General features: G+C 37.7%; 1 protein-coding gene across 3 annotated transcripts; it reads right to left on the bottom strand.

The window, feature by feature from the left end:
* Positions 1–3,847: 3,847 nt before the first annotated feature.
* LOC106647942 (uncharacterized) lies at positions 3,848–15,542 on the bottom strand. 3 transcript variants are annotated; one of them, XM_089590237.1, is made up of 6 exons: positions 13,909–15,542; positions 11,014–11,165; positions 10,210–10,358; positions 8,730–8,789; positions 6,500–6,662; positions 3,848–5,497 (listed from the first exon to the last, which is right to left on the bottom strand). In XM_089590237.1, exons 1-6 carry the CDS (start codon positions 14,315–14,317, stop codon positions 5,360–5,362), a joined length of 1,071 nt encoding a protein of 356 aa, XP_089446363.1. In that variant the 5' UTR covers positions 14,318–15,542; the 3' UTR covers positions 3,848–5,359. The 3 variants fall into 3 exon arrangements, with proteins under 3 accessions (XP_089446363.1, XP_089446364.1, XP_089446365.1); XM_089590238.1 differs by having other exon boundaries at positions 11,014–11,144; XM_089590239.1 differs by lacking the exon at positions 8,730–8,789.
* Between the last annotated feature and the right edge of the window lie 9,600 nt (positions 15,543–25,142).

Below are 25,142 nucleotides of genomic sequence, written 5' to 3'. Positions count from 1 at the left end.
GTACATGTCGTTTTAAATCAATTCACATCAGTACACTGCTTATCTTACAACATTATAAATTGTAAACAACACATTTTTTAAATAATTTATTTTTCTGGTTTATTTCCTGAACACCAAGTAAACCCTAGTGAAAGAGGATAATTTTCAATTATAAATAATTTAAATCATTTATTTGTTTTCTTTTTATAGATATATCTTATGGCATTTCTAAATTATTCTAAAGTAGTTACATGGCAAGATTTACGAGCTATAAAAATTTTTTTACAACATTACGAAATTTCCTATGAAAGTTGAGAATAATAATATGCTATTTTTCATAACTAACTTTCGATTATTACCGATGAACTACGACTGCTACAAAATATCTTGTATGAGTGTAGTAACGTGCACATCCACGCACACACACGTAATATGTATATGGATGCTGTAGATAATTTTGTTAAAATATTTATAATAAAAGTATTATTTACTGCATAAATTTTATTTAGTATAATAAACACCCTCGGATGAGGTAGCCACTTAGATTTTACACAACCTTTCTTGCGAACTACAAATATATTTTATTAAGAATATTTCAACGTTTTATTTGTGGAAAGAAGCATTTTTTACTTTATACATTTATTTTGTATTTTTAAAATTTATGTCGATTCCTGAAAAATTTAATGAACCTTACACGTATTTGTGAAGAAAAAAATGTGTAAGTACTAATTTGAAAGAAAGTCCGGATTTTCTACTTGAATCGATCCTGACTACTTTAACATTTTTTTCAAGCACTTCTTTATGTACTTGTAGACGGAGATTTCATCATCGGATTTGAACCGATATTCCACGTAGGCAAAGTAAAAGCAGTGCTCAGTATTTGTCTCCAAGTGGTTGATTGTCAGCTCATGGCCATCCAACCTTAGTCCGGTGAGTTCAGTGTCTCCAATAACCTCCCCATTCATTGCCACCTCCTTGACTCTTACCTGAGCGTTGTTACACCTGCTGAATGAACTCAGACAGAACACCTCGCTCAGGACACCAGTACAGTTGTAGATCGGTGTACTGCAGTTAATATTTACAATGAGGAGGCCACCCCGGCGTTGGTTAAATACTGCAACCACTGTATGCTCCTTTTCCAGGGTGACCGCCATGTTACCCTTTTTCTGGCCATTGACGTCGGACTGGATGCAATGGGTCTCCTCCCAACTTCCCAAAGCGTTTGGGTAACATAATGAGAAGTAGCCGTTTTCGTTAGATTGCACCGCACTCATTAAAGGTCTTATATTAGTGTTCACTAACTGACCACGGATAATGACAGGGTCAGATCCATCAGCGTTCACGTGACGGATAATCATAAGACTACTTTTGAAATCTATGAGTTTAAGGTCAATGAAATATGCTCCACTATTTTGATTCAGTCTATCCACGACCATTGAGCGGTCAAACATTAAATAATCCGAAGGTAAGGGGACAACAGACTCGTCGATTTGCCTACCTGAAATGTAGATTTTTTTTTTTTTTTTCAACATATTTAGACCTATGACATCGGGTGCCATTTTTTTTATACATCATTATCGTACGTACCCTCGTGGTTGTACCGGAGGATGCACGACTTGAACTGCTCGCCACATATTACTTTGCTACGCAAGTAGACGTGGAAACTGTCTTCGTAAGCCAGGAGATGCAAGTTGTCTTCCGATATGTCATTCGGATAGTCTAACAGAACTGGGCTGCAGTTGTTCATGTCTACTAAAGTAATGTACTTGTGAAATTCATTTTTGCTTTTGAAATAATAATCTATGTTCCACTGAAACACGGCCTTGTTCCCTCCAAGCATAGTCTTAAGTTGAGGGACATCAAAGATGTAGAACTCGTAATCTTTTTTCGATACCGGGAACTTCACGTCGCAATTCTTTTCGGTGCCATTTACCATTTTTAGCTTCAACGAGCAGTCAACTCCCTCAAATCCCTTTTCGATGCAATACATGTACAAAAGGCTTTCGTTACTTGGGTAGAGTATCGTGGTGGAGTCAAGAACTGGCTCAGGGTACTCTTTATAAAAGTCCTGGTGCATCTCGACGGCCTGCGTGGCGGCACACAACAGACCCGCAGCCACGAGCATTTTAGTCAAAGACAACATTTTTCCTTTAAACAAATATTTTTGTTGTTGTTTTCATTACTTTTTAAAAATTATTCGCAGTTACAAGCGAAATGAATTCTTAGACTTTTATGCTCGTAAAATCAGTATTAAAATTTCGAGCGAATGTAAGAATTGGAAATTAGTTAAAAAATGTATTTCTGCGGATTTTTTAAGATTAATAATTCTGAAACAAATTCTATTATTTTCAAAAATTACTTACCCTGCACCTAATACCAGTTTATTGTCGACTACATCTAGACATACTAGGCCGGCTTTTATATCATTCAGTGTGGAGGCGAAGAGGTGCCAAGAGGTCACGTGACCTGCGTCGAGCTGGTATCGAAGTATGGTTGGCTCATAAAAATTCTTCCCATTTTACGATTACCTTGTCTGTCTATGATACACTTGTAGGTAGACTATCTTTATTCTTTTTAAAACAGCTAAGATTACTTGAGTTTACTTTTTTGAAAGCTAAATATTAGATAACTCTTCCGATTCATAAAGGTGTTTTTGTATTGTTAGTTTTGCTCCGGAATTTTCCTGATAGCCAACTACGAATCATAAAGTGTAATGAATAAAAATCACGTTATTTTGAATTCAGAATATGCTCAATGTGGGTTTTTCAAAAATATTTGATCCAAGGTAAATGTCTTGAATTTTTTTTTTTCGAATAAATAGTAAATATGTAGGATTGACATGAACAGAGCAAATAATTCATAAATTTTAATAACACCCATATAAGAATTCCGATTGTAAAGTGACACGCGTTTTTTGTTTACTAATTTTATTAAAACAGTTTCATTCATCATTAAAAGTGGGAAAATTAAAAAACAAAAATTAAATAAAAAAATAAGACTGATCAGAACAAAGAAGTTTTTTTTATAATAGTGCTTTTTAAGATAAGTTTTATGTAATAATTAACTCAAATATGATAAACTTCATCTACTAAAGTAATTTTTTGACATTTTGTTAGGGTTACCATATTTAATATGGATTTCACATGTCTTGCTTTGAACCAGTTAATATGTAACCTTTTGTATCTTCATATAGGGATGAAAATACCCTTGCTTATCATGAAATATTATATTAATAACTCTAATTTTCAAAAAATTGTAACAATGACTCTCTTCATTCTCATAGCAAGTTAGATATGGTAGTTTATTTTCTAGAGTAATAACAACTTGTCAAAAATTTTGCAATATTAAGAAATCTTTTGTTTTTGTTTTTAACCACCTTCAACTTGGCAATTTTTCTGATTTCTGACGAATTTATTAATGCATGAACAAACAGATAGTTTTGTAGGGGTGAAAGAGTACAATTATTAGTCAATGTACCCGTCAAACAATGCAAGCCGAATCTTTTTACTTGATAATTATAGATTTTTCTGAAAAAGTGCAGTATATCATTGTGGAGACATGAGTTTTTTTTATTATCCAAGACTGAAAAATGTTTTGTTACCACAACGAATCTTTTGGAATGACACTATTATATTATATACGCACCAAGGAAACAAAACGTGCTACGGCGTATAGTTCCACTAGCTGGAAAAAATGACACACAAGTTTGCGTATAGCGGATGTGTGACTATTCTGAGATGAAATTTATTATGAATGTTATGAATGTAAAAATATAAAATACGAATTTATATGAATGTAAAAATATAAATAACGAGGTGTTAATAATGGGATCACAGGAAGGTTAGCCAAGGAAAATTATCAGATTCAATGAGATTAAGCGATTTTATTGATCCAATCAAATACAATCACAAACACCCAAAAAAACATTATCACATAAGTAACTTGTCGAATAATAAAATGGTATAACTATATAAATATTTATTTTCATTAAAGGAAAAATTTGTGGAATCAATCACAACAAAACAAATCAATAGACAGTACTGTTTAAGCACAAAAATGTTTATTTGATCAAATTTGAGTGAGGATAGAATAAAGTTACACTTGTGTTTTATATGTAATATAATAAAGGCATTATTTAATGACTTTTATTTTATTACATAAAGTGTTTACCACTTGAAATCACGAAGTATTCAAGTTCAAGCTCCTTGGTAAATCTAAAAATATATACGCACATTTTATGTTTAAGCTACATTTCATTTTATTATTATATTTTTTAAATCGTCGTATAAACGTGAATGAAATATATATATGTATATACGTACGCTTACTGCCTAAAGTGTAAAACGTGAGCTACAGCTTTTTTCACACACGTCGTTTGGTTTGCTTTTCTTTCAAAATATATATTATATATAGAGCTAATTGTATAAAATATGATCGTTAACTTCTCAACGTCCTTCTAAGTACATGCGAGCGTGTGTGTTTGTTTACTGTTGTTTTTACGTAAGTGCAAATTGTTTATAATTATTTCTTCCATTTAATGATGGTCAACCTTTAATTTTTTGCTTAAGCACGTCTTTAACCATTTGTTTAATTCACTTTGCGAATAATTGATTACAATTTTTTTAATTCTCACGTTTCAATACATATATAAGAAAGTAGATGATTAAATTTTTATTTTCAGCACACCTGAGTTTTGCATTATGTTAACATCAATACGATCCACATACATATTATTAATATTGTCCCGTAGCATCTTTTTTTTTTTTTTTTTTTTACACCTAAATATCTCTTAACTTTAACTTCCTTTTTTTTTTTTTTTTTTTCATGAACCCATGAATTGGAGCTGAACACAAAAATCATGATCTACGACAAAACTCCGTGCCGTGCAATGACGGAGAACGAATAAAAATTCACACATGGATTTATAATTACATAAAAATCGAGGGGTTGAAAGGAAACAAACACATCAAACGCTGAAGAAGTTGTCGCGTTAGTGCCCAGCATACATCTTTTTTTTTCTTTTTTTTTCTTTTTTTTATATGTATACAATATACTCATACCCGTACAAAAAAAAAAAAAAAAAAACTCAGCAGCTCCTCCTTGCTTTTTTTCGCGATGGCGTTGAATACATTCCTCGCGTATCGCACTAATGGGCGAGGCAAAAAAAATCTTTGAAAATTTCCCAAGTGCTGCATCATCTTTTTTTCTACCACCTGTCACCGCTGCGTAGCACGCAGTACAGGGGCCCCTTGAAAAAACTGCGGTTGGCGACATCGAAAGAGAAAAAAGACACACGAGCGCGCAATCAGAGTTTGTACGTGTACGGACGGACTGCTGGTTCTCGTCGCAGTTGTTGGACAGCTGGTGACCAGCCGGTGCTCTAGGAGAGCATCTTCTCCTCGGGAATGGTGGGGCTGGTGACTGAGGGCGCGGCCGAGGTTCGCCTCGAGGCACCGGCTTCCCTCAGCGCTTCGTCGAAGCTCTGCGTCGAGTTGCTGCGCGACGGCGTCACTCGACCCTGAAAAATCATCCAGGCGAAAAAAAAAGGAGCGTATAGGACCAATAAATCAAAGATCGACCGGGCGATTGTGAATTGGGACACGTTACGTTACGGCTGCTTGTTTGTTTCGAAATAAAATATCCGAAATTCGGGTCTCCGGTTTTTAATATTCGAGCATCGCGGACACACGCGGCGAGTCGAATGAATAAATTACACACGTATATATACGTTATACATTTTCGCGTTTGATCGAGATAGCCATCGTTACCGTTTAATATAAATATACGGTGCAAATACTTGAGTGTACTTAAAATAACTCAACAGGGCGCGAGAGAGAGAGAGAGAGAGATGTCAATTAAACTTTGAAAAAAAAATAAAATAAAAAAATGTTGCGCAACGCCGATATTACCGCCTGCAGCGTATGAGAGAATTTTTTTCAACCGGTAAAAATGTTCACCGCCCAAAGTGTGTATGTGCTCGACATTAATCCGAATCAGCACTTCGACGCCGTCCACTTGAGCCTCGGCGATTAAAATTCGCGAAAAATCATCGATACATTTTTCGCCCGGAGAAAGAGAGAAAAAATATTGAAGAGGAATAATAATGATGATGAAAAATAAAGGCCGACCACGCCTTTCTCGTGAAAACGAGCTACCGCGTACTTATGTGCGGTATACACGTGGGCCCCCGTGTGTATAGCTCACGCATCGGCGCGTCACTCGAGTATTGACCATTACTCTTAATGGCAATATTAATTATACGACTGGCGCGGCCTTTGCACTTACCCACGAGTCGACAGCGTGGCTTTCGTGAAAAAAAAACAGGAAAAATAATAATATCGCGAGAGGAGCCCATTAGCCCGAGCAGAAATAAAAACATTTTTCTTCTTCATCTCCGTGGCCCGAAAAAAGCTCGAGGAGGTAGGTAGTGGCAAAAAGACTAATTGCCAACTCAAAGGCGGAGCAGCGAAATACACATACGTATAATGTATATGTATATATATGCGTGTATGTTGTATACCTTGACGTTCTCGTAAGCACTGCCGACTTTTTCCTCGAGGGACCTGAAGCTGTCGGAATTTCTCATCTGACCGATTTTCATGGAGAGCCCGCTGCCGAAGCCGCCCAGGATGCTCGTTGTCTTCTCGGCCGTCGACTTGAACACCGACTCCGTCTTTTGGAACCTGTATTTGTCCGAGCACGTTTTCGCACAAGGACAGAGAAAAAAAAAAGAGGGGAGAGGGCGTGTAATTGCGTTGCCGCTGATGCGTAAGTACACTTGATAGTTTTGGGGCTGGTACACCACAACACTCGCGGCGTTATTTTTACTCGGGTGTTGTCCCTTTTTTTTTTTTTTTTTTTTTTTTTTCCCTCTACGTGACGGGACACACCTGCGCGCTCCGTTACGCGGTGGATTGGCCGGGTATTTTTATGGGTACGTCTCAATAGCGCTCCGCGATGGAAAATTTTTTGAATGGCACGTGTTTGTTGGGCTGCCGAGTGCAATTTGCGAGACCACGAAAATTAGAGAGTACCAAGAGGTCAATCTTTTATTTTTTTTTATTTATTTTTTTTTTGAAACGCGCGTTGAATCGACTCGAGGATAAATTTCCCACAAGTTGTGCGATTTCTTTTGCAAAAGTGTTTTATGGTTTTGATTTCGTATCAGCTTTTATTAATCTCCACGTCAAGATGTTACGGCTCCTTGGATTTTCCATCGAATAACCTTGGCTTTATATATACGCATACGTGGTCATCGGAAGGATAAAAAAAAAATTAATTGCAAATACATCTAAATTATGACTGTTATTAATCGTGGGTAAAAAATTTTAAGGTGAAAGTGCCGAGTTTTCATCCCAACGTGCCTTGTTATTTTTACGACTACGAGTGCATTGACATCGTTGATTTTTAATGTATATGTTGAATACTAAAATATTTTAACGATTACCGCTTCGATAAAATGTTTTGAGCTGTTTTACGTAATTGATAGGATTCGTAGAAGATTTACCTTTGTATAACCAAACATTTTGTACATCTCGTCGTTGCGTAAAATTAAATGCAATAATATCTGGCTGTTAATTTGAGTTTTTGAGTAATTTATTTTTAACGCTCGACCCAAATGAGAAAAATAATAAAATTATTTTTTCATCCAAAAGCGGTGAAATGAAAAGGGGAACCCTGACCTGGGAGTTTTGTGTTTTCACTTTTTTACAAGATAATCGCGCGGCCAATAAATAATTCGGAGGATTGAACTCGTAAACGAGCATATGCAAGGACCCGAGGCAACATCGTCGTCACCTACACGAGTTACTATGTGTTACAAGGATCTTATACAAATTGGACATGAGCGTTGTCTCGTTGCTAATTGATTATATGCAAATGTTTCAAGACTTGCAAAAAGTTGATGGCATTTTATTTTATTTTTTTTTCCCGTGAAATAAATCGTTTAAATTCCAGATCCTTATTTTTAAAAATATTTTCTCAGTTTTTGTGGAGCATGGACTAATTAATTAAAATCTCGTTTAAATTTACCGTAATGTTTGTTTCAATCGTTTCCTGAGAAAATTTCTTAATTAATTCGAGCAGAAAAATACCGTAGGTTATTCCTTACTTTCGAAATGCATCGATTGCACGATGTTAAATTAATATTCATTTAAAAAAATTTTGTATTTAAATCCATCGAGTTCAATCATACTGTAAAGCATAGCGATGAAAACTTAAAACCAATGATTTAGTGTAAAAAATAAATAGTGTCAGCAAATGGTACTCATACTTCAAAAACTAGTAATATTTTATTATCATCACACCGGTACGACAACTCTGCATTCCAACATCAAATTGAACAAAGACTAACAATAAAAAGACGATAAAAACTTCAACATAAAAAAAAACAAATCATTGACAAATAACAATTTAAAAACTATAGTCATTATGTAGAAAAAAAAATTTTAATTTCCAAAGTAGAAAACGTAAATCTACGATTCTTTATCAAGAACACCCGGAAAACCGCGTGGTAGTCAAATCTCGTTAAAATCCACATCCGTCAAACCAGTTGTTTGTTTTTACAAGCAAAGCATAAATATCCACAACGCACGAGAAGACACGAGTTGAAAAAAAAGCGCGGGCAATAAATTTTCGCACTCCTCAAGCCCCGAAGCAAAGTTTCTTTTCGCCCCAACCACGATAAAGCGACTCAAGGCTCTTGCTTTTTTGTTTGTTGTTGGTTTTTGTTTGAAATTTATTATACTCACAAACTGTTCTCGGAGACCGTCCTGGTGAACTGACCAAATTTCTCCCCGACATTCTGATAACTTAAATGAGACACGTAGGCTTAGCCAAAAAAAGTGTGACAAAAGTGAAACAAAAAGCAAGATGAAAAAAAAAAAAAAAAAAGTTAATGGAACAAATGACAGAAGATGAACAGGTGGCGGATAAAAAATAGTGCCTTAACACACACACACACACACACACACGCATACACGCACGTGTCCACCAAAGTCTAAATTTGGAGATGTATACGTGTGTACAAACACACGTTTTGTTAAAAGTTCATATTTTTATTTTTTAGTTACCGAACACAGACGAAAAGGAAAAAGAGAACTTCATGCGGTACATCCACACATACGCCAGTGGACGTCCAGTATGCAAGCCAGAAGGAAAAACACGAGAGCCGTCATTGTTTTTCCGGATCCAATTAACGTTAACGCTAATTTCGAATGCCCGACTCAATATTATTATTATTTTTTTTTCGTACCCTCTCGGTTATTATTAATTTAATTACCCTTCAGAGATGATAAGATGGTATACGCGTGCAAAACGAATTTAATTCGCGGCGACGTGCGACGTGCAAGCCGCTAAAAAAAATTAATTGGCCGGACCCACTTGTCACGAATCATCACCGACTGATGCTACATGTACGTAAAAAAAAAAAAAAAAAAAAAAAGAAAAAGAAAAAGAACCCGATGCAAAAGCCAAGCAAAGGTTGAAAGATAATAGAAAACGATGAAAAAGACACGGAGACGAATCGATCGAGAAACACGACGGGGTTTTGCGAGCGAAATCGGCTATATACAATGCGCACGTCGAATGAAGTATTGGTATATAATGTATATACATACGTGTATAATAACGGGGCCCTATCTTTTGTGCGCGCGCTTGTATGAAATACAGTTCGAATCTGTCTTCGTATGACAAAAAAAGAGAAAAACAACGCGCAAGACGGACGGGCAGACGAAAAGGAGAGGAGATGGGAAGACACACACCGGGTGGCTGGTCGTACCGTTACATTACCCGCGCGTTAAATTTCGAAACCCAGAGAGAGAGAGAGAGAGAGAGAGAGAGGCATTTCTTTTTTTTTTTTTTCCCCACTTGTTCCCCTTCTCGGACAATGCTCGCGCGTGTAAAACGTATAAAATAAAGCAAGATTGCACAAAATAGCGTGACATGCGAGCGAGTAATGAAACATATGAGAACAACTTTGTGCTCCGGGTGCAGGGGTGGACATGGTGCAAGGCAAGCGGGGCGACGGGGGTTGTGGCACATTTTCCTTCTCGCCACGCATCGACTGTCGATTAGATCGTACGAAAAGTTGCCACGTCCCCGAGTCGCACGCATCACAAAGGACAATTGACAAAAAAACACGGTGTACATAATATAATTATATACACACACACACAGACGGTATCTTATGTGTACGAGCAGCGAAAGACAGTATGTATACGGGCAACTCACACGTGGCTCTCCTTGACGTTTTTAAGGCCCTGGCCGACGTCCTCGCTGAGCTCCTTCCAAACGCTAATGCCGAGCTTGCGCTTGAGCAGGTGGGCCGTGCTCACCTTGCTCGCCAGGACCTCCCTCAGCGTCTGGATCTCGTCTTCGATCTGCGAAATTCGACACACACACACACCATTACACACGTACAGAGCTTTACCGCTTTAATTGGGCCCACTGTACTCAAATATATATGTATGTAAACGCAAAAGGGGGGGGGGCACCGTAAAGATGTTATTCGTGCGGTGGCAAAGTATGGCGTGACGTTTTGTTCGCAGTAATGGGGAGGGGGTTTCGCTTTCTTCCTTTTTGCGGGTTTTCTCTCCCCGGGATATCCGATGGGCAGTTTATGCAGGTGTATATATACGCGAATTGCGGAACCAACCGGGAGAGAGTAGGTTATACGCTGCAAATGGACGCGTATATATATATATACAGGAGGGGAGCGTAATAGGCTGATAAGGGTTTTATTGAGGCTGGGAGTGGCTGTTTGTTGGGGTTTTTTTTTTTTTTTTTTTTTTCTTCGAAGGAAATCGGGTTACCGTAATGCCGCTTCGTTTTCTTTTAATGGCGCAGTTATTCCTCGTTACGTACGTTACGGGGATCGAACGGTCAATTTACTAGACTGCAATGGTAATGAAAAAAAAAAAAAAAAAAAAAAAAAACTCACGAATCGGCAGATCGACTGGAAATGTATACCGAACGGGGGGGTGGAAGGTGTTTTATACCGGTTGTTTGTCGGACAAATGGTAAATGATAAATTACCCGGGCGAGTTCGGCGCTCCATTCGGCTTTCTGGCGCTCCTGTTCCTCCAAGGATAGGCCCTGGAGCTCGTTCGTGACGCTCTCGTAGGAGGGTGACAGCGAGCCGCTCCTGTGCAGCGCGGCGTCTTCACCTGTAAAGTCATCGATGGTTCCTTTTGAGGAAGAAAAAAAAAAAGAAGATATTGATCGTAATTATGAGATAAAGTGAGCAGGGGAGGGGGAGATTTCAATTATCTCGGAGTTATTGATCTCTTTCCTCGCGCTCCGAGGGCGCGAAAATGATTGATCGGTCGCTGTTTATGTTTTCGAGATGGTACACCTGAGATTTTTAATACATATATATACAAGAGGTTTGTGAGGATGAGACAGTGCGTTCGGTATGGGAACTATAATTATTGAGACTCGGTATACGTGTGTTTGATCGATTGTGCTGGATTTTTTTTTCTTCTTTTTTTAACAAACAGTATTATGTTATGAATTATATTATTCAGGGATATGATTTTAGAGATAAAATAAAAAAAAGTGTTTAACGCGAGTAATGAGCTCGATTCAAACAGAGTATATTGTTTATTTGATTTTCATACTGTTTGAAATTTTCGCCAAATTATCTATTCCTGGTTTATTACATTTTTTGAAATATTTCTTCATGGATGTAACAAAGTTTTATAATATCATATTTATTTATGTTTTGAGAGTCACTGCAAACACAGTCACATAAAGAAGCTGAAAACTTTATGTTTCCCTAAAAAAAGCAGTTTAATTTCACTACGATTTATTTATGTATTTTGATATTAATCATAGTCCATATTAAGTAATCATTAAGCAATCATTAAACAACTGCCAAAAAAACAATGCCTTCTTTTTATCTCGCTTTTTATAACACAGTTGTAACTTCGTTACCTCATTTTCTTATTATATGTGCAATTCAATTAAAGTTGACATTCAACGATGAAAGAAAAAAAAAAAAAAAAAAAAAAAAAATCGTTGAGTTGTAAATCATTGTAATGAAAAAGAAAAAGAAATCGACTGTACGATGCCTTTACGCACGTCAATCACATTGATGAAGGGGTAAGGTTCACCTTACAGTACTCTATACAACTCCCCCCTCTGTACAAACATTTACATTGCAAACATTCGCATTTTCACACGCCAAGCTCGCGTCGACGCCTGTTTTACACGGCATCGTCTAATTTCCCTAACGACGTGCGCGCATAAAAAGTAAGTTTTTTTTTTTTTTTTTTTTGTATGCCAACCCAACCGCTATACTTAAAAGCTCGATGAAATACGAAACTAAAGATATACATCTCCCAGGGGCCGAACAAACAGGTGCGCTGCACTGCGCTCACGCGAAGCCTTTTTAACCAACTCTCCCGGCATTTTCCGAATGCGCTAAACCACCATAATCATCGAATCGCGTGTACATTATCACTCACGTGGCTAAGCGCGAGAGAGGGACAGCACTCGCGAGGAAATTTTTCTCCTCCCGGTGGTAATTTTTCAAAGTCGCCGCGCCAGCCGGCGATTAAAGACGCAAAGGTACCTGCGCTCACCAACGATATTGCACAAGAGCGCGCAAATCCGTTTAATTGCGGCCAAGTGTCGTCGGGCTTTTTTACGAGGATCGTTCGAAATTTTCCTCTCTCTCTTTCTCTCTTATTATACGAGGTAACAAGGAGAAAGTCTTGAAATTTTCATTACAATATCATATTTTACGCGACATAGAAAGCTTATACACCTCATTCGTTCGCGCATGTGAGGAGAGGGGGAGGGAGTCTCTAATAATCGTGAGCTGCACACGGGAACACTTAATCGCCGGTTGGTCGAGTCTAATGGCGAATTTACGGCCCAACGATTCGCGGTTCCGTGAGGTATATACGTGTATGAGTTGCGAAGGAGATACAGCTGCTTTGCCCATTTTAATCGCAGCAGCCGAATGTTTATCTCTTGAGTTTAGGAATCGGAAAATGGCACGGATTCTTACGACGGAGTGTACTTACTGTAATAATAGATTTTTTTGCTGTTTCCGTATCGAGCAATTTACCGGCGTACAAGTTTAGTGGGGCCATATCTGTACGAATGAGACTCGGGGAGTAGCGAAAACGCCGCGATAAGATAAATCAACTCAGCTCATGAGTTTGATAGCGGGTAGAAATGCGATAAGACGCGCTAATTAGTCGTCGTCGACGATTGTGATTCATGATTTTACTACTTTTTTTTTTTTTTTTTTTTTTTACTTGTGAACCATCATGCGGCTTTTTTGCTGTCAAAATTGGTCTTCTAAATTTACAATTGATTACAAAAATAAAAAGTTATCTCCACACCGCTTAACGCAAGCTTAGGTTGCAGAGATGGTAACTTTTACAGCATATTATGACATCACACTTGGGCACTCTTTTAATGTTTTTCTACTTTTGAGGTACCACTTTAAATAAATTGGAAAGAAAAAACACGTCAGATGAAAAAAAATTGAAATTATTGACTTCAAGAAATTCTTTCTCATCATTTCATTGTGAATAGTGATGGATGAAAAAAAATTTTTAAGCAAAAAAGTGCACTTCATGCGAGAAAAAAATGTATCCTTCAAAGTGTTTGAAAATCCAATGAAAATAATTGTAAAAAGTTATTTCTAAGAGAGGCAATTACGAAAACCTTTAATCGGTTCTTTCCCAATCCTAACGGAAGTTGAAATGAAAAAGATTTTGTCCTCGTTTATAAGAAATTCTATGCCTTGAACTGTAAAAAAAAAAAGAGTTACACCATCGCAACCCTTATCGCATATAACAATATAGCCTCTGCAGTGCCATCAATGAACAATTTTTATTTGCTCTCGCGATCTCGTGTCACAGATCGCAACAAAAAATCACATTAAAAAAAAAAAACCATCGTCAACCGCACCTTTACCAACGAGTCCCCTCAGCTTCTCCCCGATCCTCGCTCTGAGCTTGCGCAGCTCTCCCCTGGTACTCCTGACGTGTCCCTCGTGCTCGCCCTTGAAGTCCGCCTCCTCGATCTCCTCGATCTCCCCGGTGTCCTGGTGCCAATGCACCAAAATCTCCTCCGAGTCGCTGATCTCGAGATCGTCGAAGCTCGGCGTCGCTGCCAAACTCGCGTTGCTGTAGTACGCGTCCTCCTCGTACTCCGGGCCGACAAACTCCTCGTCGGTCGACACCTCCTTCATCCCGCGGTTTGATGGGGACCCATCCGCGCTACCAACACCCTCCTTTTTACCGCTGCCGGTTTCCTCGTGCATCCTCGACCTTGCGGTTTTGTAATGTTCACCGATCGAAGTCTCAAGCATCCACATTACGTATATACGTTACGTACAGCCACTATACCCGTGTAGCAATCGGAACGAATTGGTCATCAGTCGATCGGTAGAAAAACCCGCGATCATAGTCGTGCCCATTGGACCCGATCATCCGATACTGGGATGCCGAGTATAAAAAAAAATCGCAGTCCTACATACAACTATATCGAGTGAGCTTGAAAAATTACAGACGAAATTACAAAGTGCTACCCAAGATCGGTAAACAAAAAAAGAAGTGTAGATTTCTCGGGGAAAAAAATCGGCACCACGAGCGATGTAACTCTTGGAAAATCCCGCATCATCCAATATTCTCCACCATCGTGTGCGAGGATATAATAGTCATGTACGTGCACACGCATCAAACCAGCCTGCCGATCCGAGAGTCATAACGCATCTTCTTCTTTGGGCTGTCGATCGGCGTTGCGTCACAACATCAGCGTCGCGTATATATACGTGTACAAAAATCTCTGGAAATCTCACGCCGGGAGCGTGTCCCGTTATACTCCGAGAACACCATCATCCTCCTCCTTCTTCTTCTTTTCTCTATACATCGGGAACACTTCCTTTAACGGGTCCTTCCCCCTTGAAAAATCGGTCTCTCTTCTCTCGCCGGCAGCAGCCCTCGGCCGAAAAGGGCTACCTCCCCTCCGCTCCGAAAAAGGGCCCTCGATCCCCGAAACCAGTCCCCGGCACTGTATCATATATAGGTGTATTTTTACAAGTAAACACACACACACACACACCACTAAAAACCACTAACTGTACAGGTATAGTCAGCAGAAGAGGCCACATCTACGGCTCGCACGGACACACACACACACTGTATACACACGCTCGCAGCGCCGCCTCCGATCTTTGTGCGACATCGCACGCACAACCCGGACAGCAGCGGCAGCTGGTCCACTCCCAGGCGTCGTTGCTCCTTGCCGATCTCCGGTGCTCGTTGCTCCTTTCGTCTATCGATTTTTGTTTTTCACCGTCCCATCAGCCACGAGTGAACGATCCACGCGGTGCCAGTAACGACGACAGAGGTGAAGACGAAAAAAAAAAAAAAAAAAGAAGAAAAATCGGCAAGACGTACAACCTGTGTGTGGGTGTATGTATTCGTACATGCAAATAGCGGTTGTGTCCGTGTGGCCGAGGAAACGCGAGCTGGAGAGCCACGCAACTCTGCCATACGAACGTCTCGGACGACGACGACGACGAAGACGCGAAAACGGTATAGTCCGGTATAGGCGCTAGAGTAACGAGAAAGAGAGAGCGAGAGAGTCAGGGCAGCGGTGGTGGCGGTCCGTAGCACTCCACACCTGAGCGACCGGTGGTTCGCTATCCCGGCTGACGATGGCGGCAGCGATCGGGGGCCCTCTTACCTGGCTCTCTTCTCTCTATACATATGTACGTCTCTCGCGTGACTCACGGCTGCGCTATTTTATCTATGCCGCTGAGGTATATACCTACTGGGGAGACCCAGTCTCTCTCGCTCCAATTTCTTTCCTGCGCCGATCCGTTTTCCCTCCTACGCCGCGCACAACAGCGTTCGGTATCCATATACTTGACTGTGTGCTTTCGTTTTTCTTCCCTATACTACCTATACGTTCGCCAACATATTTGTCGCGATTGCTCGACAATCGGCGAGCTTTTTACCCATTTTTCAAGGAACGATCGGTATTGCGTGGATTTTGAATTCGATCGCGCTTGCGCGTAGGTGCACCTACGATGATAACGTTACCGATCTCCGTCTAATTTCATTCGCACCTCGCGACACGCGCGTCCTACTAAGGAAGCAAAAGGGGGCAAAAACTCCCTCTTATCGATCGGTCGCAAAAACTCTATGTACATATATTATTTTCTTGTGTGTAGGTGTACACATATAGGTATATCGTCTAAGAGTGAAATCGAACAGCGGAGACACAAAAACCACGAGCCTCGCACATTGAGCCTGACCTGAATCTCTTTTTTTGTGTATGTGTGTGTATACAAACTTATATACATATACTACATAAGCATACGAATCACCTGTTACCAATGTAGATCCGTTAATTTAAAATGCCTTGATCACCAGCATGCTTTAATGTTCGCGATCGGCCAACGGAGTCGATGAACCCTTAGGGCAAGGGAGTCCACGCAATCTGTCGAAAAGATCGGAATACATTTTTCGAGACTGTATACCTACGTATCGATGATATAATGTGTAAAACAAATGAGAAAAAAAATCTTTTTTACTTTGCACGCACAAGCTGCGCGTACTCCGATTTCGCCCGCGCGCCATAAATTTATCGCAAAATTAAAAACAACGACTGCCGCGGCTCCTATATTTTCTTGTACCCATCATATTATAAACACTATTAAAATGAAAAAAAAAAAAAAAAAAACACGAGCCTCGATATCCTATCTACAAAATCAGATCCGCTTTTCTCGATCGTAAATCTCGTTATGGTGTGTATTCGCCTATAGAAAATATATATATATTTATAAACCTCTCCGCACTTGTATATGATATACATAAACGTGGCGGCGTACAGTAATGGCACAACGGAGCCATAAGTCACATCGACATCGACACTCGTGCACATGTATAGACATACCCGTGCGCAACCCAAACGAAATGCCACAGTATGGAATCTCGTTGGTGCGCGACGGGGAAAATCATTCGCAAAAACCAAGTGTATATACGCAGAGACCGCGCGAAAAATCGGCTCACTTGCGCAAGTGCAACAACCAGCGCGTAAATATACTATACCTACTTTACCGTTACCGATTTTACGTGTCTATGTCATATATATGCACACGCAAACGTCACGGAGGCGCCTAGGCTCTCGCTCGATTTTTAACGACATAGAACGTGCATACGTGTGTATGCAAAAGGGGTATACCTACGTAGGAGAACGAGAGCGGCCAAAAGCGAAATTTATGGTCTCGGGTCGTACTCGGCATTGTACTCGGGATGAGATGCACGCGCGAGAACTTTGGCGTAACAAGCTTGGGAAGGGAGAAAAAAAAATGATGAGGTGTATGGTGTAGGATGATGGTTTCCGATGGTCCCCGTTTGCCGTATAAATCTACACTGCCCGGCTCGAGGACTAATGGGAGGGTATATTTATCACCACTCGGAGTTTTGCTTGTATTGATTAAACTGCCGTGAATATCAATATAGGGGATGTTTTCGCATGACGAGAGGTCAATTCAATGCAAATACGCAGTTCCAATACGTATATTATAACAAATACACTATACTGTCGTTTCGGCTCATTACGTCGGTTTGCAATAAAAAAAAAAAAAAAAATCTAAAACATGTGTTTGATTGTTAACGGTACAGTTATTGCACTAATAACAATGCAAATAGCAATGATCTATCGATAACTTGTTACCATATCATGCATATTGTTGCAATATCGAATTGAAATATTACAATACATGAATTTATTACATATAAATTTTTTACATTTAATTTTGTTCGTTAATTTTTTTTTTTTTTTTGAAAGAAAGAAAAAGTAGAGAAAAAAAACCTGTGTTTGTTTTAGGTTAATATGATATTATAGTACACATCCGACGCAGTTGTGTAATTTCCCAATGTTTATACAATGTTTAATTTTATACACTTTCATCATAAGTTTTTTTTTCAGTTCTTTCTGCATTTATGTAAAAAATAGTGACGAAAACATATAAGAAAATTTTTTGTACTATTTGGGTAGTGTAATATATGTCGTTGGACTACTTTAAAAAAAAAAAAAAAATTATGGGAATGTTCATAAGTACAGTAATAAAAGTAGTGCAATCAAAAATATAGATAGCGCAAAATGTATCTAACACAACTAGGATACTGCAAAATTAAAGAAGAGAAAAAATGTATTTTTTTCAGTACCGAAAGTATACGTATACTATCTGCACACAAGTTTCAACTGAATTAGCGATCAGATAGATTTTCGCGAAGAATTAACCTTCTGGTTTCCTCCATCGCCGGGTCATAAACACACATAAGTCACCGCATCAACGTGCATAAACAGCAAAACCAATCCCGCGATCGATCCAATGGCTCCGATAAATAATGCCCCCAAACGGCATAAAAAACGCTTCTAAAATGCAAAACGGAGGCCAATAATCTGCGCAGCATATACCTACCATATTATTTCCAAGGAAGCGTATACGTATACGTAAAGTGTCCTGGCGCTGTAATTGTTCCCGTTTCACACGTAAGCCGAGAGCGAAGAGGAATTTCCGCGTATTAAAATCATCCTCTCGCGCGCGGCGAGGACCAGTGCGTGTGCGCGTGTATATGTATAAATTATGCACGCCACTCACCCGGTGAAAAGGGATACGAGTTCTCCGGCTGATAAGGTGTGTTCATCATCCCAAAGTGGTGAATCATGTCCGAAATCGCAATCGCTGCCGTGCAATCTCCCTCCTCTCTCTCTCTCTGACGGACAACCAAATTACACACACGCACTCGCGCTGAATTTGCAATAATCTCCACACCTCCTTTCCCTCCGCGGCGTGTAATTATTCTTATTACTCCGCGAGCGGCCTTAAACTTGGATTCGGGTTGTTTCTTTCGCGCCTCTGTGAGAATGTCTTGTGAAACAAAAGAGGGGGGGGGGAAAGAATAAGTACAACTCGAAGACTCGTCCGCGGTCGAAGAGCTCTCGAGGCGTTTTAATGTCAAGCGCGTCCCTTCCTTCGCGGCGTCACTATCCAGTATATTAAATTAGCGACCGGTCACTACAGTGCAACGGAGGATTAGGCACTTATACATGAGGAGGGATAGGAGTAAAAGAAAAAAAAAAAAAATACAATGTAGAGCACAGACAAACCCCCCCTTTTTTTTTTCAATACAGCTGAGCACCCGATTTCTTTGAAACAAAAAAAAATAAAAGAATTTCATCAACCACATTTCGTTTAATATTTTTGTTTTCATCATAAAAATTTGAATCGATTGGGAAATGTAAATGCTATTCCATGAGTTAACATCTTTTCATAATAACAATTTTAGTGTATGAAATATTTTTTTCAGCGAGCTGTAATTTTTTTTTATTGAAACAAATATCGAATGGAATTTTTTTTTCAAAGAAGTAGCCATCAAGTTGTGGGTTTACGAGTTGGGTTGGAATAGGCAAAACAGAATAGCGTAAAAATCGCAGTGAAGAGACAAAAAAACTACGGACAAGAACGGAAGAAGCAGCGAAAGACGAGATCGATTGACGAGCGGCAAAAAAGAGACAATACGATTAACGGCACAAATAGTATATCTAAAAAAAAAATATCGTCATATTGGACTCGAGAGCAATTAGTTACGCGTATTAAATACTGTGGGATATGTTTCGAGTTCTTGGTTTCTTTTATTATTGAATATGTTACGTTATCCTGTTTTCAGGTGAGGATTTCTTCAACTACTTTTAATGAACAGTATGATTTCAAACTTTTAAAAGAAAAGCCAACCTATTTTTAAATGGGAATTATTATCATCGTTTTTTTAATCACAATACTGAAAAAGGAAAAAAAGAGCTTCATGTTGCGTAGTTATTCTTATTTTTTCTGTTCATTCAAGGTAATTAAGACTTGCCTTTATAATTACTCGTTAAATACTTAACGGGTTATCGATTAATATTACCAGTATTCTAATTATTCTTTTAATTAGTATATTTCATTGAATACATACTTATGTACATTGTGATATTAAATCTGACATTTAAAAAAATATTATGAACAATATCCAGCAATGCCTTATAGTGAGTAGTGAGAAATGCTCAAGAATTCTATTCAATTTTTAATGAAAGTAAAGCACGCCGTGAAACGTAGGTTGGACGAAAAAAAGTATGTACCCAGTGATACGTTGATTTTGTCACTGTAGAAGTTGTATAGTTAAGCGTAGGTGTAAGTGACATATCGAGTGCAGCGATTAACGTTTACACGTGGGCAATGTACGGTGTACGGAAGTCGGTCGCCAAGTCCATCAGGATGCGAGATTATCGCGAAGGAAATATATTAGAGCCGAGCTAATGTATGTACGTACACGAAAATACACGTGAATAAGAACAGGAAAGTACGATTCTGTTAGTTTACAAGCATCAGTCTCTTTTTTTTTTTTTTAATAATAATTGATGGCCGATCTTTACGTTGTGGTTGATTTATCTAATAAAGTTGCTTGACGCTTTTGAGCTGAAGCGTGACCTACACTTATGGAGCAATAATTGTACATGATAACGTACTTTAACGTTTGAACGTGACGTGAATAAGAATTTAGTGTAGGATCGATTGAATTTTCTGTGCTGTTAAAGCTTGGTTGTTTTATCTTTTCCGCTAGACACTCTTAAAACAAAATTGATAGTTGGTTACAATCATACGAAAAAAATTGCTAAAAAAAATGCAGAGAAAGTATATCACATAAAATAAATCAAAGGTACAACATACTACTTTAAGAGCCTCCATAAAACAGAAGGAATGCGATCATACGTCTACTGGACAACGTCGAAGCTAATGGAAATCAATAATTGAATTTCCCAAGGTGGTAATAGTGGATATGCTTTGATGTCTAACGGTAAAGAAATTAGCAGTTAATTTCTTTTGAAACGATATAAACAGTCAATGTTTTGTTGAAAAAAAAATTTTGTTTTCAATTATATGTTTTTTAAATTAGCTTCATATGTATAATTTAAACATCAAAAGAGACAATCTACTGATTTGGACGTATCTTGTAATCTGAATTTAAGCGAATAAAGTTTGTTTAGATTTTTTTATTTTTTTTATTTTTATTTATTTTTTTTTTTTTTTTTTTTTTTTTTACTAAGTACAACTTTGAAAATCGTACTATTTTTTTTATTTCAATCTATATGTTGTGCAACTATTCATTACTTTGTATAGTTTTTATCCTATATATTTCCGTAATGTGGTATAGCTTGTACAACGATACGTGTGCGATTACGTCAATTGAGTAACTCGAAAGATATACGCAAAGTAATGCAACAAACTGAAAACGTCGACGAGCAATCAAAGGGTGACAGCTCGTAGACAAAAGATCACGTCTGGCACACCTATACCTATAAGTGACTGCAGTGTTTATCAATAAACCGAGTAGCTATTCAATTTACCTACTCACACTGAATTTCAAACTTTATTTCGAAGAATCAAGTGTAATATTGAAATATAATGAAACCGTCGAAGCATAAAGCTTAATCGATCAAACACATTTACCATATGCGTCAACCGCATTAGATAAACAATGATAAAAGTCACGGTGTAACCTCCTGCATACGCACGTATTCGAGGTTATGTACGTAGCTACGCAAAAGAAACAGATTAACTGTTTTAACTTGGTCAAAGTCCATTTCCTAAACACTTGAAGTCAAGATAAACCAAAAAACCAATTAAAAATAAACACTCCAGGGAACATAGTTTTCAATCACTAGGTGTTAGCAATGTAAAATGACTCTCACCTGTTGGTACGTTGCTCATCATATCCAAGCAGCGTTAAATTTCTTTTTAACACAAAATATGAAAAATCTATTAATTTCACAACTGCTCGAAGTCGAACACAAATTAAAATTAAACTATTTTGTTGCCTCTATATGGGACAAATTCACCACGTCTGCAACAGACAGACAGACAAGCAGACAACCCAACACTGGCCCTTTACTTGTATATAATATTACTAATACCTAAAACGTCCGGGTTCTTTTTTTTTCTCTTACGCGTATAGGTTTACATACACTTTTGATCTGCTTGTTTTTAAAATTTCCTACAAGTAAATATTGTTGTTATAAGAGTATATGTTTACTTTAAACACGATGCAAGTTATCTATATATATGGCGAGACTTGTTTTTTCTCCACGATATACGGACGTATATAAGTACAACACTCATTAAAAGTTAGTGAAGTAGCTCAGCTACTGTAGCTGTTGACACTGTACGTCACCTACACCTATGTAAACACGGATTCGGTCGAGTGTTGCCGAGAATATTTGATATGGGGGAAAATGTGTTCGACACGTCTAGATTTTTTATTTTTAAATGCATCGTTACCCAATATTTGTCAATTAAGCCCACCTGAAACAATTAATTTCAATATTAATAGTTAATTTGCATGAAGTAAGGTAAAAAAACTGAAGAAAAAAAAAAATAATAATATAAGCTCCTGACATCAGCGCCACCCACTCCCTAATCTTTACATATCGTGGTAAAAACTGAAAGCTGCTAATGTAGGTTGAACACTTCATATTAAAACCAGATTGGTATTTAAAGAGTTGTGCCTGGGACAATAATACATTTTTTTAACACAAGAAATTTTTTGTAATTATTAAATTTCAATCGATTCGAGATGAAAATTCGAAAAAATCGATTCGGACGCCATCTTCTTGTGAATCAGACGTACTACATCGTGAATATTTTATTTGTGTTTGTACCGACACACTCTATCGGCTACGAAGATTTCTGTAAATCGTAGTAAAATATTCATCGTGTAATTCGTAATTTGTGTTTTTTTTTCAACGTTTTCCTATTTAGAATATTATACATGACACGATTGTTGTATAACTGTTTTTATTACAAAACGTAACAAAAAAAAATCTTGGAACATTACTGTCATCTTTTTCCTGTACACTACGAGTTATCAAATATAACGACGATCAACGCCCGTATCGTTAATAATTTTTTTTTTTTTACTGAGGTTGTAAAATATCCTTGTCATTCAGTCACCTGTTACGGCTGTTACATTCCAAACAGATTTGAGCACTATTTAATCTACTTTTTGTGTTGATAGATGACGACAGTGGGAGCAGGTGTATGGCTATCAAGTTAAGCCATGATAAGGGAGAAAATATTATTTGATGTTTCGTCCCGGGAGCACGCCAGGACTCATCAGTAAGGCTGATGACGTGCTCCCTGCCTTAGACACCTATATCGGTGGGGATACCCTAGCTCAACCTTAAACGCCCTTATATATTAACCAACATGAAATCCGGGCACTTGCGAGAAGGTCGAGTGACATGGTTAGACGCCTAGCGGATGGTTGGAGAAGGACGGAGAGCCGAAGTGTACGTACATGTGTGTGAGAGGGTCCCCACAGGTGTGAAAGCTCTGGTGGCGGTATCGGTAAACACACCTTCCCGAAAATAGACGAGTTATTTCTCGTTAATTTTTTAATGGTAATCGTTGCTTTTACAATTAAACTCAGTCCTCGTGATCCCTTGTTTTATAACTTTATACGTATAACATCATTCTAAACTATAACCATAACAATAAATTGTACAAGTCTTACTATATAATTTAAAAACTAAGCAATTATTACTTGTACTTAAAGAAATTGAAATAGATAATTAGCTATATTTTTTTCGTGAGGTTCATTTTTTTTTTTTTACGTTTAGTCAAAAACGTTCTGAATTTCTTTTCATGGATAATTAAAAGTTTTTCGTTCTTCTGTAATAAAGATAACAACTAACGGCTTGAATAAATCTCCTTGTTGAAGGCAAATATTTTTCCAACCGTGAAATGGTCCGTAAGATATATATGTATCCTATTAATCTATTAATAATCTGTAAATTATTTGAGAACCACACGTGGTTATACCACAAGGTTTCAATAAAGAATTAATCTAATCTAATCTAATCTAATGTCCACAATTGAAAACAAAAAACCAGATATTCAAGTTAAAATTTTAACTTTTAGGTACTTTTGAAAAATCAGTAAACGAAAAATGGTATTACTAGGCAGGATAATATAAATATATAAATAATAATAATTAAATATCATTGCCGTTAGGTGCGTGATGGTTTTTATCTATGAAACTATGAATTTGACTATCAGTAAATTTAATAAGTCATTAGTTGGTTGAACGAAACTCTATTCCTCAACTCTATTAAAATTCTTTCAAAAGAATTACGAAATGCTTCCAAATTTCTTCATAGCATGCAACTTATTACAATGACGACTTCATTTTTTAAGCAAAAAACTTCTACTGAATGACAGTGCGAATCTGTCATTATTAGCGAAATGGTGGTATCTGCGATTCAATCATTATTTATGGGTGAGTACAAAGCTGCTGCAACAAATCTACATGAAATAGTAGTAATAAATACATACATGTATATATGCATTTATTACATTCGTAAGTAACCCAACATTATTCATGAGTATTGAAAAAGATAGAATAAAATTCTTTGGCTTTAACGTAAAGCAGCTTTTTTTACAGTTTTTCTGCAATTAATTTCTTATTGCTTAGATCGCAGGATAAGAAAAAATTGCCAGATGTATAAAAAGGGGCATGGTCACATTTCTTTTTTTATTTATAATAATCTTAGTATGAAATACTAATAAACATCTTATAACTAAAAAAACTAGAGAATATGGTTAAAGATTTTTTTTTTAAAGTAATAACTATAATTTAATGAATTAATTAATATCACATCCACAACTTTTCAACATGTGTTACCATCATGTAAATGTAATCCCAACTCGATAAGAGAACGGCAAAAAAATTTTATTACAATAATACCGAATTGGTGTAGTGGGTATTATTTTTATTAGTCAATAATATATTAACTCTAGCACGACACAGGTCACGTGACCTCGTGACAACTTGTCGTATATAATGTCAAGTGATGTGGCAAACGGTCAAACGATTTTGGAAACAGTCGATCGAGGTAAAGCGTCGGGTGAAAATCGGGTACGTATTTGTCAAAAGTATCGTATTTCTGGATCATTTAAATTCTTTATTCGAACACCTCTCTCGTTTTTCCGTTTGAATAATCAATCCAACTTACGATATTTTCATACTTATGCAGTGCTTTTAAACGCAAGTTGCAATTTAATTATCAAAAATTTATTCCAAGGAAAA

The sequence above is a fragment of the Copidosoma floridanum genome, unplaced genomic scaffold (genome assembly GCF_036245765.1).
Source record: "Copidosoma floridanum isolate Cflo_tuat_1 unplaced genomic scaffold, Cflo_Japanese_pri ptg000012l, whole genome shotgun sequence".
Classification (NCBI taxonomy): Eukaryota; Metazoa; Arthropoda; class Insecta; order Hymenoptera; family Encyrtidae; genus Copidosoma; species Copidosoma floridanum.
The sequence above is the reverse complement of the archived record's forward strand: the minus strand, read 5'-3'. Positions and strand labels throughout refer to the sequence as shown.